Source organism: Sminthopsis crassicaudata, chromosome 1, assembly GCF_048593235.1.
Source record: "Sminthopsis crassicaudata isolate SCR6 chromosome 1, ASM4859323v1, whole genome shotgun sequence".
In the NCBI taxonomy this organism is placed as follows: domain Eukaryota; kingdom Metazoa; phylum Chordata; class Mammalia; order Dasyuromorphia; family Dasyuridae; genus Sminthopsis; species Sminthopsis crassicaudata.
The window spans coordinates 218,614,312-218,630,279 of NC_133617.1; the positions used below are offsets into that span (position 1 = coordinate 218,614,312).

A 15,968-nucleotide genomic window follows, 5' to 3' on the forward strand; every position below is an offset into this window, starting at 1 on the left:
TTTCTTAAGAAAAAAATTTATTCTACAAAATTTATATTTGCCATAGGTGATGTAAGTCAGGATGACTATGACTCTATTTCTTTGAGATTTCCTGCCATATTGACATAATACAAACCTTTTAATAAATTATTGATAGTTGTATTTGATAACTATATTTCAGGACACAAGAAGCATCCTGAATTCCAAGTGGCCTTGGAATCTAGGAAACAGGTTCCATGTCTACCCATTATTACTGGCTGTAGAAGTAACAATCTCTCACTGCTCCATTTTCTAAGACTGCAAATCCCTGAGAATCCGCCATCTGAACAAAAAGAAGTCTCTCACCAGGAGCTCCTCACAGGATAGGCCCCCAAACCTTGGGAGCACATGCAACAGTATTGTCAGATTATATGAGTCACTGTTAGTAGTGACAAGTATTCAAAAAAGTGCAGGAGGGAGGCCACTGCCAAAGAGCAATCTCCAAGAACTTGGCATTTTCCACTGGGAAACAGATGTTGTGGGGTCACTACACTCCTGGATTCAAAAACAAAAATAAATGAGACTTTTGATTATAAACATTACATTCCATTATAACACACAGGCATTACACAGTCCCTCTCTTTCCCCGTTTCCAATCTGTTTGCTCTACCACAGGGGAAAACTGTTTTCCTTTCTTCATGTGAACCAACCCTCTTTTCAGGAAATTTTCCCCACTCCTTCATGGGGCCAAATCACAAAGTAGTGTCATGATGACTGCGGCTGGATCATGTTAAGCAGGATCCTAACTAGGAGAAGGCTTAAAAACAGTTAACTATGCAGCCAACTTGCTGAACGCTGACCCAACCTGCTGTGCTACTGTGGAACCTAAAGCAGTCTCTGTTCTAGTCCAGAGGCAACAACACAAAAATAAGTTTTCAAGTATTTATAATTTATAAATATTATAATTTATAATTTAGGCTGCCCAGAAGGGCATTTATAAAAACCATTTTCCATGAGGAAACCCATTTCCTTCCTCTCTAAAGAGATGTAAATTTTTACACAGACCTACAGATTCAGTCCTAGGAGGGTGTATTCTGTTCAACTAATTTTTTTGGCAGAAAAGATATCAGGGAAGTTGAGTTATGGGCATATGGTGTTAAAAAAAAAAAAAAAGAAACAGTATTTTCCCTCATGTTATATTTTTATGTCATAAGTTGCCTAATCACAATACTTTTGATAACTTTTTATTGGTGAGTCATTTTAATTGTGTTCAAACTCTTCTTTGGGGTTTTCTTGGGAAAATATATTCGATTGAGCTGCAAATTCCTTCTCCAGCTCATTTTATGGATAAGAAAACTAAGGCCAACAGGGTTAAGTGACTTGCCCAGGGTCACACAGCTACTTGAAGCCAGATTTTAACTCAGACCTTCCTGATTCCAGGCCTGGCACTCTATCCCAAGATGCTTTCTTCCCAACAATCCTGGGAGGCAGGAATATAAATATTATTCTCCTTTTTACAGTTTGGGGGTTAAGTGATTTACTAATGGTCACAAGGTTAGAGTTGTGATTTCACATAAGGATAAGGATACTCTCTGTCACAGAAGTCAAGCATCTGCTTTGAGTCACTAAGAGGTTAAGTGATTTGCTGAGGGATACCAGCCAGTATGTGCCAGGACTTGAACCCAGATCTCTATGACTCTGACACTGTCCCTCTTCAAATTCTGCCTAAGACATTAGTTGTATGACACTGGGTAAATCACTCAATTTCTCTGCCTCAATTTCCTTATCTGCAAAGTGGAAATAATAACAATATCTATTTCACTGGGTTATTAGGAGAATCAAATGAGCATGAAGCACTTTGCAAATTTTAAAGCACCATATAAATTCTAACTATTTTTATAAAGCCAGGTAAACTTGGCAAAGGAAGCATCTCAGAAAGTCCAGTTTTTCAATCATGTACCAATATTCCAAAGCTTCACAGTGACAGATACAGTGACATAGAATTTTACCAAAAGCTATAGTATTGCTTTGCAGCTTTTTATACATAATTCTCACAAACAGTACTTCATATGCTTCTTCAAACAATTTAAGTTCTTAGCAACTTGAAAGAAAACTTAGCAACTCTGTTTCTCTATCTCAGGGATATTAAAGATAAAAGAGGAGTGTAGCAAGTTTTACTCTAGCATTAATATTTGTAACTTTCAAGTCTTCAGTTAGAATAATAGAGTAGAATAGAAAACTATACAGTTGACAATGCTGTGTGGGAAAACTAAGTTTGGAGACCATAATTCTTTGAGAGGGTGTAAGAGAGGTGCTGGGCAGTAATGAAGTGAACCAGTTACACCCAGTGAAAGAACTCTGGGAGATAACTATGAACCATCAAATAGAATTCCCAACCCCCCTATTTTTTTCTGCCTGTATTTTTTATTTCCTTCACAGGTTAATTGTGTATTATTTCAAAGTCCGATTCTTTTAGTACAGCAAAATAACTGTTTAAACATGTTTGCATATATTATATTTAATTTATACTTTTAACATATGTAACATATATTAGTCAACCTGCTATCTGGGGGAGGGGTAAGGGGGAAGGAGGGGAAAAATTGGACAAAAAGCTTGGCAATTGTCAATGCGGTAAAATTACCCATGCATATATCTTGTAAATAAAAAGCTATAATAAAAAAAAGAGACAGAGAGGTGCTGGGAATATTTGGGTTTATGTATAGTAACATTTTGTTTAACTTATATTCTCCATTTTCCTCCTCAAATGGACTGCACTCCCACCCTTACCCCTCTTCCCAATGAATAGAAAGAACTACTTTTTGTACTCTCATCTCAATTTAACAACAACAATTTATAATGGTTTATAAATGGTATATGAAATAAATGATTAGGTGAGAAGAAATCATTAGAGGACAAAGTAAGGAATACTTACTTGAGGTTTAATTATCTGAAGCCAATCATTAAGATATCTAACAAGGTCAAAGGCATCTGGGATATTATCTCCTTCTGAAACAAATTTCAGGACAATTGCCATTTCTATCTCTTTGGCACAACTACAACAAAGAGAATGAATCAGTTATTTTCCAACAATTTGGGAAGCAAAATTCAGTATGTCCCCCTCCATACTTTAATAAGTGAAGAAGCTCATACATTGTTAAGTCAGATGATTTAATATGCTGTTCTATTTTCTGGTAATGAGTTTTATTTTAAGTACAAAGGACTAGATGGTTAAAATCATGTCACTACTTCTACTTGCTTCTGCAATGTGAGTTGGTCAACAAACATTTATTAAGTGTCTACTAAAACAGGTAGCATGCCAAATGCTGGGGATACAAAGAAAAACAAAAGACAATTTCTCTCCTCAGGGACTCATAAGCTTAATGGTTGTGAGAGAAATAGCCAAATAAATGCCACAAATTAATATGGACTTTCACAGGGATTACAGCATTAAGCTACATTTTTATTTCAAAGCTTTGCCACATGACTGACCATCATACAATACTGATTTCAGAAAGGCTGGTTTATTAGAAATCCTACTGTCAATTTATTGGAATATGAAGTTCAATAGCTTTTTTATTAATAATATAAAGAGGCAAGGGAACTTGCAGTGGGGAAATTTAAAAAAAAATTCATACTAAAAAAATCCTTGTCCACAATTAATAAATTTTCCCAAAAGCAAGAACTATTCAAAACTCAAAGACTATAACTGATAATCATAACAACATAGCTACAAAAGCAAGTTGGATAAGTACTAGGCTCATAAAAAGTAAAAGCTACTACAAGGATGAATGCATGCATATCTTATGAGAAACACAAAGAACTAATAATCTTCAAAACTCAAATTGTAACTATTTATGATTTTTTTTTTCCCATTGCAGCCCCCAATCTGCAAATTAAGGGAGTGTTCTCCTAATGAAGAACCGTCAAACATAAATATTATTGTCATAGGAAATGATGAGATAGATAATTTCAGAACTTTACGAACCCATGCCAAATGAAATGAGTAGAACCAGGAGAAAAATGTATGTACCATGAGAACTAAAAGATTTTAGAATTCTGATAAATGGGATAATAAAAAAGTTATCAAACTGTGCATACCCTTTGATCCAGCAGTATTACTACTGGGCTTACATCCCAATGAGATTTAAAAGAAGGGAAAGGGATCTGTATGTGCAAGAATGTTTGTGGCAGCCCTCTTTGTAGTGGCCAGAAACTGGAAACTGAGTGGATGCCCATCAATTGGAGAATGGTTGAATAAATTGTGGTATATGAATATTATGGAATATTATTATTCTGTAAGAAATGACCAGCAGGATGATTTCAGAAAGACCTGGAGAGACTTACATGAGTTGATGCTGAGTGAAATAAGCTGGACCAGGAGATCATTATATACTTCAACAACAATATATGATGATCAATTCTGATGGACGTGGCCATCTTCAACAATAAGATGAACCAAATCAGTTCCAATAGAGCAGTAATGATTTGAACTAGCTACACCCAGCGAAGAACTCTGGGAGTTGACTATGAACCACCACATAGAATTCCCAATCCCTCTATTTTTGTCCACCTGCATTTCTGATTTCCTTCACAGGCTAATTGTATACTATTTCAAAGTCCGATTCTTTTTGTACAGCAAAACAACTGTTTGGACATGTGTACATATATTGTATTTAACTTATACTTTAATATATTTAACATGTAGTGGTCAACCTGCCATCTGGGGGAAGGGGTCGGGGGAAGGAGGGGAAAAATTGGGATAAAAGGTTTTGCAATTGTCAATGCTGAAAAATTACCCATGCATATATTTTGTAAATAAAAAAGCTATTTTAAATAAATAAATAAATTGTGAGTACAAAAAATGAAGATGAAACACACCACTCACCTCCCAAACAAAGTGATCAGAAAGAGATAGGGCCAACGTGGGAATTTATTATGCAGGATTTTGTAAATATGCATTAAGGCTTTTTTTTTTTTTTTTTTTTTTTAATTTGCTCACTGGAGAGGGGAGGGGAAGAGGCAGCTTAGTGTAAAAATTATTACATAAAAATGTGAAATAACAAATATTTTTTAAAAAATTTTAATAGTTTTTATTTACCAGATATATGCATGGGTAATTTTACAACATTGACAATTGCCAAATCTTTTGTTCTAATTTTTCCCCTCCTTCCTCCCTCCCCACCCCAGATGGCAGGTTGACCAATACATGTTAAATATGTTAAAGTATAAATTAAATACAATATATGTATACATGTCCATACAATTGTTTTGCTGTACAAAAAGAATCGGACTTTGAAATAGTGTACAATTAGCCTGTGAAGGAAATCAAAAATGCAAGCGGACAAAATTAGAAGGATTAGAAATTCTAGGTAGTGGTTCATAGTCATCTCCCAGAGTTCTTTTGCTGGGTGTAGCTGGTTCAGTTTATTATTGCTCTATTGGAACTGATTTGGTTCATCTCATTGTTGAAAATGGCCACATCCATCAGAATTGATCATCATATATTGTTGTTGTTGAAGTATACACAATGATCTCCTAGTCCTGCTCATGAAATAACAAGTATTAAAAAAACAACAACAAAAAAAAAACCCCTCAAAACTAGCAGGCATTTACATCATTCCTTAGCAAATGATATTTTTCTTTACTCATTTAAAGTGCTTCACAACCTAATCTTCTAATCTCACTCATTTATCACTCTACCATTTAGCCAAACTGGCTTTTTTCCTATTCCTAGGATGTACTACTCCATCTCCCACCTCCATGCCTTTGCAACTGGCTATCTTGCATACCTGGAATATACTCCCTCCTCACTCTTCACTCTTAAAATCCTTATTATTTGAAGCTTTTCCCCATCCCTCCTAGTTGCTAACATACTCTCTAAAGTTCCTTGTATTTATTTTGGGATTATTATTTTGTATCTATATCTATATCTATCTGTGGCCTCTCCCAAGAAGATGTAAACAAACCCCTTGGAATAATGTTGTGTCCTGCTTTCTAGAGCCCCCAAGTTGGGGTGGCAAAACGTACTGTTGCTTTTTAGAGCCTCCACACAGGGGTGATTAGGATATACCTTCCTAGATCATTATATACTTCAACAACAATACTATATGATGATCAATTCTGATGGATGTGGTCATTTTCAATAATGAGATGAACCAAATCAGTTCAAATCAGGAGGAGGGTGGGGAGGAGGGGAAAAATTGGAACAAAAGGCTTGGCAACTGTCAGTGCTATAAAAATTATCCATGCATATATCTTGTAAATAAAAAGCTATAATTTAAAAAAAAAAAAAGAAAAAAGATATACCTTCCTAGTGGAGAAGTGATGAGGCAAGACTCCTGAGAATGGTGGAAAAATGGAGTCCATTTACTTCAAGGGCTTTCCCTTTTTTATAATGTAACAAAAACAACACTAAGCAAGTGGGACCACATAAACAACTTGCTATTGTATATAGATTGCTACCTGGTATCACTCTTCCATCACTCTGCTTCAATCACAACATAGGTTGTCACCACCCCCTGATTTAATCAGGAAGGCTGAGAGCCCTTAAGAAAGATTGGGAGCTGAACCAGACATTGTCAGCAGGTTCCATCTGGGCTGAAGAGTCTTATACCGCACCCAGAGTTTCCCCACTGACTGTGACCCTCTACAGAATAAAGGATTACTTTTTTTTTTTTGACTTGGTCTTTCCCCTAGCTGGCACATTAATCGATGCTTAATCAATGTTTGCTGATTCACTGACTGATGACTGTCTTACAGATATATAAGTATTTGAATAGACCAAAACACAGGGGAAAAAATACAACTACAGTATAAATGAGTACAATCGTACACTAAACTTTGTACTTAAGTAAACTCTTTCTGGGTTACATTTTAATAGTCTAGCTTTTAATTGGTGCCCAACTCGGCCTGAGTTTCTGTGTCCAATCAATTTTCTCCATCATACCTAACTTTTCTAAAATTCTATTTATCTCTTTAAATCTTATTTATTTTGTGGTTTGATTTATCTAGTTCTGATAGAACAAGTGAAATCCCCCACTATTATAGTTTTGCTGTCTAATTCTTCTTGCAGCTCTCTAAACTTCTCCTCTAGTAATTTGGATGTTATACTACTTGGTGCATTTATATTTAGAGCTGATATTACCTCATTATTTATGGTACCCTCTAGCAAAATGTAGTTCCTTCCTTATCTCTTTTAAGGACATCTATTTTTGCTTTTGCTTGCTCTGAGATCAGGATTGCTACTCCTGCTTTTTTTACTTCACCTGAAGCATAATAGATTCTGTTGCAGCCTCACCTTTACTCTGTATGTATCACTATGCTTTAAAAGTCTAAGTTTCTGTGAAATGAGTAGGTAGAACAAAGGAAGTAAGTTAAATAGGGCTAAGTTTTAAAAGTCTCAAAAATTCTCAGGTGATTGAAGGTATATGTGTTACTGAATATGTATGCGTATTACTGAAAAAGAGAAAATTCCTCCAATTTCCATCTCCCTCTAACACTGTCACTTAAAGGGTTGACTCTTAAGTATCTGAAGTAAAGTGGGAACACTTCTTGACTAATTACACCAAAATTACTATAATATAAATATATAAATATAATAAATATAAAATATATATAATATAATATATATTAAAATATATATAATATATAAAATATATAATATAAAATAAATATAAATATTATAAATATAATAAATAAAATATATAAATATATAAATATAAATATATAATATAAAAACCCCACAATGCTATTTTCTTGAATTAAATGCATAGTTTCTAAAACAAATGCCATTAGAATTTTCTTCAAAATTTCTATTAAGTAAACTGATATACTCACCTCTCGGTGAACAAAGCTTTTGTGATACCACCCCCAGGGATACGGATACACAACTCAGAATCTCTTATTCCAGGAAATGATTTGCTTTTTTCCATTTCCTTCCAATGAAGATTCTGTAATACTTCACCAACACTTTTTTCCATTTTAGGTGTAAGTAAATATCGGAATGGAATGCTAGAGATAATAATTTAAAACACATTAACAACAACCACCACCACCCACAAGTACCACATATAGAAAAATTACCAGCATTTAACCTGCAATTATTTAGGCTTCCATTAAGTGAAAAATTAAGAGAAATCTCTTCAATCTAGGAAGAATAGAGTATTTTTAAAAACAAAACAGTTTTGTGGCTACCCATCATCTCCTTTATTAATAATACATAACTAGAGAAAACAAAAAAGTCAAGACCACCTTAAAATTTTATCCATTCTTCACTGTTCTACCTTTTTTTGCTCCTACTAATTATAAGTACTATGAATTCTTTTATGTCCTAAGAATTTTAGAAATTAGCTCTAAGGATGCTTTAAAAAAGAAAAAGTAACATAACTGGAAGGTCCTCCAGGAATTCAAGTAAAGTGAAACCATATTTATATACTAAGAGATAGCAATGTTTTGGAATGACCAGCTATAAGTGAATTTGCTATTCTCAGTAACAATCATGTACAATTACTCTGAAGAACTTATGAAAAACCCTATCCATATCCAGAAGGAACTGTTTTTGTCTGAATACAGACTGAAACATTCTCTCTCTTTCTTAAACTTAATTTTTCTTGAGGGTTTTTATTTTCATTAGGGTAGGAGAACTATGTTTTCTTTTACACCTTGACTTATAGAAATGTTCTGCATAACTTCACATGTTGGTTTCTTAAATGTGAAGGAAGAGAATCTAGAACCCAAAAATTTTAAAAATAAATGTAAAAAAAAAAAAAGTTTTAGTATAACTAAGAAAAAATATTAAATAAAAATAAATAAATATAAATTGTGTACAAATTCTATTTTTAAAAAAAAATGAGCAGAGGAAAAGGATTCGAGCTATTGCTTTAATAACAAATTCAACAAAAATGCTAATCAAGTCCTCACCTAGCTTATTTTGTAGCTCTTTGTAGAATTAGATTGTTAAGTGTATTATTATAGGAATTAACTATTTAAATCCCCTGGGAATGTATCAATAAGATTGTACCAGAATTTTGAATTTCATTTGATATCTTAAACATTTTTTATTAGTAGTATTTTTAAATAAAATTTAAAAAAAAAAAAAAAAAAAAAAAAGAAATTAGCTCTAGCTATTAGATGATTATGGGGCAGTAGATGATGCAGAGGATAGAGCACTATGCCTATGCCCAGGTTGCTACAGTTCCTCACCTGTAAAATGATCTGGAGAAAGAAATACCATATTATTTCAGTATCTTTGCCAAGAAAACCCCAAACAGGGTCACAGTGATGGATATGACTAAAACAACTCAATAACAAAAAAGATGAAACTTCCCTAACTGTACTTTCAAAAATAGCAATTTAAAGACTCCTCAGCATAAAATTTTGATCTTCAAATCTCCTTTCTTGGTAGTAGCAAATATTTCAAAACTGTTTAACAGTTATTAAGCTTGTGAGTTTCACCTATTAATCACTCTCATTCCACAGGTAAAATGAAAAGAGATAAAATATGAAATTTCAGAATTAACATGCCATCCAAGGCAATCCCAATAAATTTTGGATAGAAAACGCCATCTGCCTCTAGAAAAAGAACTATGGAGATTGAATGTATATTAACGTATATTAACACATGCTATGTTCACTTCTTTTTTGTTTTTTTTTCCCCCCTTTTGTTTTGATTTTTTTCTGCCAACATGATTCGTAAAAAAAAAAAAAAAAAAAAAGGCATCAAAAAATGTTTTTAAAATAATATAATCAGAATTAAAATGCAAAAGTCATCTGCTTTTCCTCTGGTAGAAATACTTAGACACAAAGTTATCATTTGAAAACATTTCTCAATATTCTCAGAATATTGTCAAAATAATGATAAAAAAAATTAATGAAAGGGAGTTTTAAAAAGCAACAAAATCACACACTATTTAATCCTCTTTAATTCTAACCTAACCTCTGGTATAAAGTTTAATGAAAATATAATTTCAAAGGATATACCTAGTAATGATAAATAATAGGTCATGTTCTCTTAAGGATTTTCTTTACCCTATATTAAAGGACTTATTCTGATACTCCAGAGGATTGTAATTAAAGTCAATTGAACTTTCTTCTGTGATGATGAGAGGTCACATAACAATGAAAGAAAGTATCAATCCAGCCTTTCAGAAAAGCATTTATCTACATGCCTTGGAAAGTGCTCTTATTTATAATTTGTCTTCCTTTTTGTTTATTAGTAAGCTCTATAATACACAAGCACAAAGCAAAGAAAGAAGAGTTCTAGATATCCATCCCTTTTGTCAAACCTCATTTGCTCTAGATCTTATGAAAACACTTAACATTTCATACCATATCCCCTACTAGTCCTCTTCTTAGCTTCCAGTGAGAAGAGATTAAAATATAGTAAATTCACACTTCTATCCATTGCCACATAGGCTGGATACATTAAAACAACTTCTAAATTACAGGACTAACTTCCACACTATAACTGTAATAGTGACAAAATTACAATGTTATATCATATATGTTATGAAAAAAATGATTCAACATACCTACGAAGCTGTTCGTCATCACAGTGATATGAATGACTGCTCGAAAGAACAATAACTTTGGCACATTTACTTCTTTTCACCCAGGAAATGAGCTTTTCACAAAATGCCTTTGATTTATACTTTAATGACCAATGAAAGGAAGGAAAAAGAGTCATTAAAATCAGATGTTGTTTATGCATGACAAACACCTACTAGTATGTGTAGGAATACTTTTTAATGTAATATTTTGCATATGTGATTATATATACCACAAGTAATATTATTTACAAGTCTATTTATTGTCCTTATGCTAAAGATCAAAAATGAGAGAAAATTTAAGCAGTGAGGCCTATTATTTTATTACTCAATTTCCAAATCTATGCTACGGAAAAGTTAATTGTAAAGCAAAACAAAAAATAATATATCATGTTTTTGATAATATACATTTAATCAACACTTTCTTAGTATGCTACGAAGCATAGTAAGCAGTATTAAGTCTAGTTTCTTCTTAGTTGTCAATTTATATACCTTCATCATTAACCAAAAACCAGTGGCCAAACACAGCTCTTCAACATTTAATTTCTTTTTTTTTCTTTTATTAATTATAGTTTTTATTTACCAGATATATGCATGGGTAATTTTACAGCATTGACAATTGCCAAACCTTTTGTTCCAATTTTTCCCCTCCTCCCTCACCCCCCCACAATGGCAGGTTGACCAATACATGTTAAATATGTTAAAGTATAAATTAAATACAATATATGTATACATGTCCAAACAGTTGTTTTGCTGTACAAAAAGAATCAGACTTTGAAATAGTGTACCATTAGCCTGTGAAGGAAATAAAAAATGCAGGTGGACAAAAATAGAGGGATTGGGAATTCTATGTAGTGGTTCATAGTCTTCTCCCAGAGTTCTTTCGCTGGGTGTAGCTGGTTCAGTTCATTACTGCTCTATTGGCATTGATTTAGTTCATCTCACTGTTGAAAATAGCCACATTCATCAGAATTGATCATCATATACTATTGTTGTTGAAGTATACAATGATCTCCTGGTCCTGCTCATTTCACTCAGCATCAGTTCATGTAAGTCTCACAGGCCTTTCTGAAATCATCCTGTTGGTCATTTCTTACAGAACAATAATATTCCATAATATTCATATACCACAATTTATTCAGCCATTCTCCAATTGATAGCTATTCACTTAGTTTCCAGTTTCTGGCCACTACAAAGAGGACTGCCATAAACATTCTTGCACATACAGGTCCTTTCCCTTTTTTAAGATCTCTTTGGGATATAAACCCAATAGTAACACTGCTAGATCAAAGGGTATGACAGTTGGATAACTTTTTGAGCATAGTTCCAAATTGCTCTCCAGAATGTATTCACAATTCCACCAACAATGTTTCAGTGTCCCTGTTTTCCCACATCCCCTCCAACATTCTGCATTATATCTTTCCCTGTCATTCTAGCCAATCTGACAGGTGTGTAGTAGTATCTCAAAGTTGTCTTAATTTGCATTTCTCTGATTAATAATGACTTGGAGCATCTTTTCATATGGAACATTTAATTTCTAAATCTGTTTTTCTTTTTGATTTACTTGCTAGTAGAAACTTGACAGAAAGGTCAGAAATATATTATTTAATATCCATTTCCAGCTACTACAAAAAAAAAAAAAAAATCCTGTTTCAAGGCTTCCACTTCTTTTATACTTTCCTGATCATGACCTCTGACAGAAGCACATGTCAAAAGCATAAACTGGTAGCCTTTACAATTGTGGAAAGTTCAATCTAATTGCCATTCTTAATAGCTGAAAAGTAAATAACAAATAACAAAAGTAATAAAATATAAAAGTAATTTTCATATTACTAGCTATTTGAAAAAGCTTCTGTTTTGTAAGGATAGGTCATTAATTTTTCTGTAACTGATAAGAAATTCTGAAGATTGCAGGACTTAAGATTTAGAAGGGATCTTGGAGATTTAAGATTTAAATTCCCATCTGCTATTTTGCATATTAGGAAATGGAAATCTTGCCCAAAGTTATTCAGGCAGGATTCACAATCAGGTTCTTTTACTAATTGAGACCTCTTTGTTTTAGCCAACAAATTGTCGTTCCTCCACTTGTAGTAATATAATAATATAACTGCAGCAATAAGATCAGAATGTTTCAGTACTTAAAACACAATTTTTTGGTCCGCTACTGTTGGCCGATGAGAAATCACAGAAGACTCAAGAGATTTTGTAGGTTTAGAGAATACACATTAGGTATGGGAAATATTTTCATCAATGCATACTGCAAGTCTTTATGCCTTAACAGGTAGGTCCTAGAGAGCTGTCTAAAGAACACGGATTGAGGAGTTACACCTTGCAAGATGTCTGAGGTTGGATTTCAAAACCTTTCTTTCTAATTGCAAGCTCAACATTCCTCCACTCTACCATGTCATTTTTGGAACTGATTAAACACGAAAAATTAGAAGTATGACTACACACCTCTCAAATAGACCAAGATGACAGGAAAAGATAAATGATAAATATTGGAGGGGATGTGGAAAAACTGGGACACCAATGCATTATTGGTAGAGCTGTGAACTGATCCAACCATTCTGAAGAGCAATTTGGAACTATTGTCCAAAGGGCTATCAAACTGCATACCCTTTAATTCAGCTTTTTTAAAAAGCATAGTCTGTATCCCAAGGAATTCATAGAGGAGGGAAAAGGACCCACATATGCAACAATGTTTAAAGAAGCTCTTTTTGTAGCAGCAAGGATCTGGAAAGTGAGAGGAAGCCCATCAGTTGGGGAATGGCTGAATAAGTTATGGTATATCAGTGTAATGAAACACTATTTTATAAGAAATGATGAGCAGGCTGATTTCATAAAAGTCTGGAAAGACTTAAAAATGAACTGATGTTAAGTAAGGTGACTTACAAAGAAAACATTGTACACAGCAACAAGATTATATGATGATCAACTGTAATAGGCCAACTCTTTTCAACAATGAAGTGATTCAAGCAAATTCCAATAGACTTGGGATGGAAAGAGAAAACTATAAAGACTGAATGTGAATCACAGCATAGGATTTTCACCTTTTTTGTTGTTTGCTTGTTTTTTTTTTTTCTCATTATTTCCCTTTTGATCTGATTTTTCTTGCACAACATGATAAATATGGAAATATGTTTAGAAAAATTGCATGTGTTTAACCTATTTTGGATTATTCACTGTCCAAGGAAGATAGAAAATGGGGAGGGAGAGAGAAGAATTTGAAAAACAAGATTTTGACATTATATAGAATTCCCAATCCCTCTATTTTTGTCCACCTGCATTTTTTATTTCCTTCACAGGCTAATTGTACACTATTTCAAAGTCCGATTCATTGTGCACAGCAAAACAACTGGACATATATACATATATTGTATTTAATTATACTTTAACATATTTAACATGTATTGGTCAACCTGCCATTGTGGGGGGGTGAGGGAGGGAGGGGGGGAAATTGAAACAAAAGGATTGGCAATTGTCAATGCTGTAAAATTACCCATGAATATATCTGGTAAATAAAAACTATAATTAATAATAAATAAATAAATAAATACAGGCACAGGTAATAAGCTTTGAAGAAATTTAAAAAACAAAAACAAGATTTTGTAAGGGCAAATACTGAAAACGATCTTTGCATATATTTTGAAAAGTAAAAAGATTTTTTTAAAAATTAGGGATATACTCTGTGATCAATTTTCATTTACATTCTATTAAGCGTTAGATAGGACCTTTCATTCTGTTGCTTTTTCCTTATGGATTCCAAATAAAAGTATTTAGATCTGAAAAGTCAGAAGATCTTATAACATCTTAGAAGAAGAAACTTAGAAGATATTACTCTTTCCCAAAGCAAAAGCCTTGTTCCAAACTTAAGGGCTGAATATTATCTATAATAAGATAAACTCAATTAATTTTTTTGAATCTTAATTTCTAGAACTATTTTATACTTTATAACTAAGCTTTATTTTTTAAAAAAGAACTTTACTATAGGCAAAATAATACTAACCTTTATAAAAATTGATCTTAGTTGGAGAGCCATCAGATTCATTGAAGGCAATGAATATACTATAGCAAAAGAGAAAGAAAAAAATTTAAGAAAATCATGACAAAAAGGAATTACAATTGGTATTCTTTAAGGTGGAAAAGCTTTAAAATTAAATTCTATTAAATTTCTGTATGTCATCATTTCCCTCAATTACTAAAATATTGGGCACACACATAAGCTTAATTATTTTATCTAAACATCAGTTATCAAAAAGCACACAAAAATATACAAGTGAATTTCATATACCCTTTAATTATGACATATTGAAAAGAAAATGCTACAAAAGCTAATAAAATAGCAACACTAACATCCTAGCAAGATAAAACATTACTATGTTTAATGGCTAAGGCTGTGTTCCTCAGGACTTCTATAAATGCTTATATCTTTTAGACATTAATGTGTATCTCAAATCATTTATAAATTACTTTAACTTAAAGGAAAAATGCTTTAGAAGCAGGGATTCATTAGGCAGCAGCTAGCTATAGGAGCAAAGAGACCCTAGTTGAAATCCTGGCTCTGACACTGACAAACTGTGTGACCATGGTCAAAGTCACAACCTCTGAAAGCCTCAGTTCCCTTATTCATATCTTACTAAAATTTGATGGAAAAAGCACTGGATTTAAAGAATCAAAAGACTCAGGAGAGTTTTCTCTGCGATTTGAAGTTGTTTGACTGGGTAAATCATGTTATCTCTTCTAGATCAGTTCCTTTATTTGAAAAAGAAGGATTTGGACTAGATGTCTCTAAGGACTCGTCCAGTTTTAATCTATGATCACACACAAAAAAAAAAAAAAGAAAGAAAAAAAAAAAGAAGAAAGAAAACTGAGTATAAAAAGGAAAAAGAAAAAAAAGTGACAAGAATGTAAGGTAGCTAAAAGAAATAGCGCACAATGTTAAATTAAGGACACACACACACACAAAAAAAAAAATATATATATATATATATATATATATATATATATATTTTTTTTTTAAGTTACCATCTTCAAAAGGTCATTAGAAGAAAAACATTGTTTTTAATAGGGCCCATATATATACATATATAATACACACACACACACACACACACACACACACATACACACACACTTTTTTTCCTTTTTTGCTGAGGTAATTGGGGTTAAGTGACTTGTCTTGGGTCACACAGCTAGGTTGCATTAAGTGTCTGAGGCCCAATTTGAACTCAGGTCTTCCTGACTTCAGGGTATGTGCTCTATCCTCTGCACCATCTAGCTGTCCTAAAGGTCAATATTTTAAAGTTACATGCTAGACATGAGAGTAAGAAAACTCAAACTTATTTCACAAGGAAAGTGCTCATTCCTAATTCTCTGCTCAGTATAATTGTCTGATATAGGAGGGTAGCATAAATACCTCAAGAACAACCCTATCTGTATTAGAATATTTTCTCTGGCAGTCCCCCA

At 33.0% G+C, this 15,968-nt stretch overlaps 1 protein-coding gene across 1 annotated transcript in view; it reads right to left on the reverse strand.

Annotated features, from left to right (window-relative positions):
* PSMG2 (proteasome assembly chaperone 2) overlaps positions 1-15,968 on the reverse strand; it is a 24,667-nt gene continuing 8,699 nt past the window's right edge. Inside the window, exons 3-7 of the mRNA XM_074274659.1 lie at positions 14,509-14,567; positions 10,488-10,606; positions 7,795-7,968; positions 2,891-3,011; positions 1-513 (exon numbers count right to left, since the gene is read on the reverse strand). Of these exons, the coding sequence (XP_074130760.1) occupies positions 418-513; positions 2,891-3,011; positions 7,795-7,968; positions 10,488-10,606; positions 14,509-14,567 (569 nt within the window). The 3' untranslated portion in view covers positions 1-417. The remainder of the gene's footprint in view (positions 514-2,890; positions 3,012-7,794; positions 7,969-10,487; positions 10,607-14,508; positions 14,568-15,968) is intronic.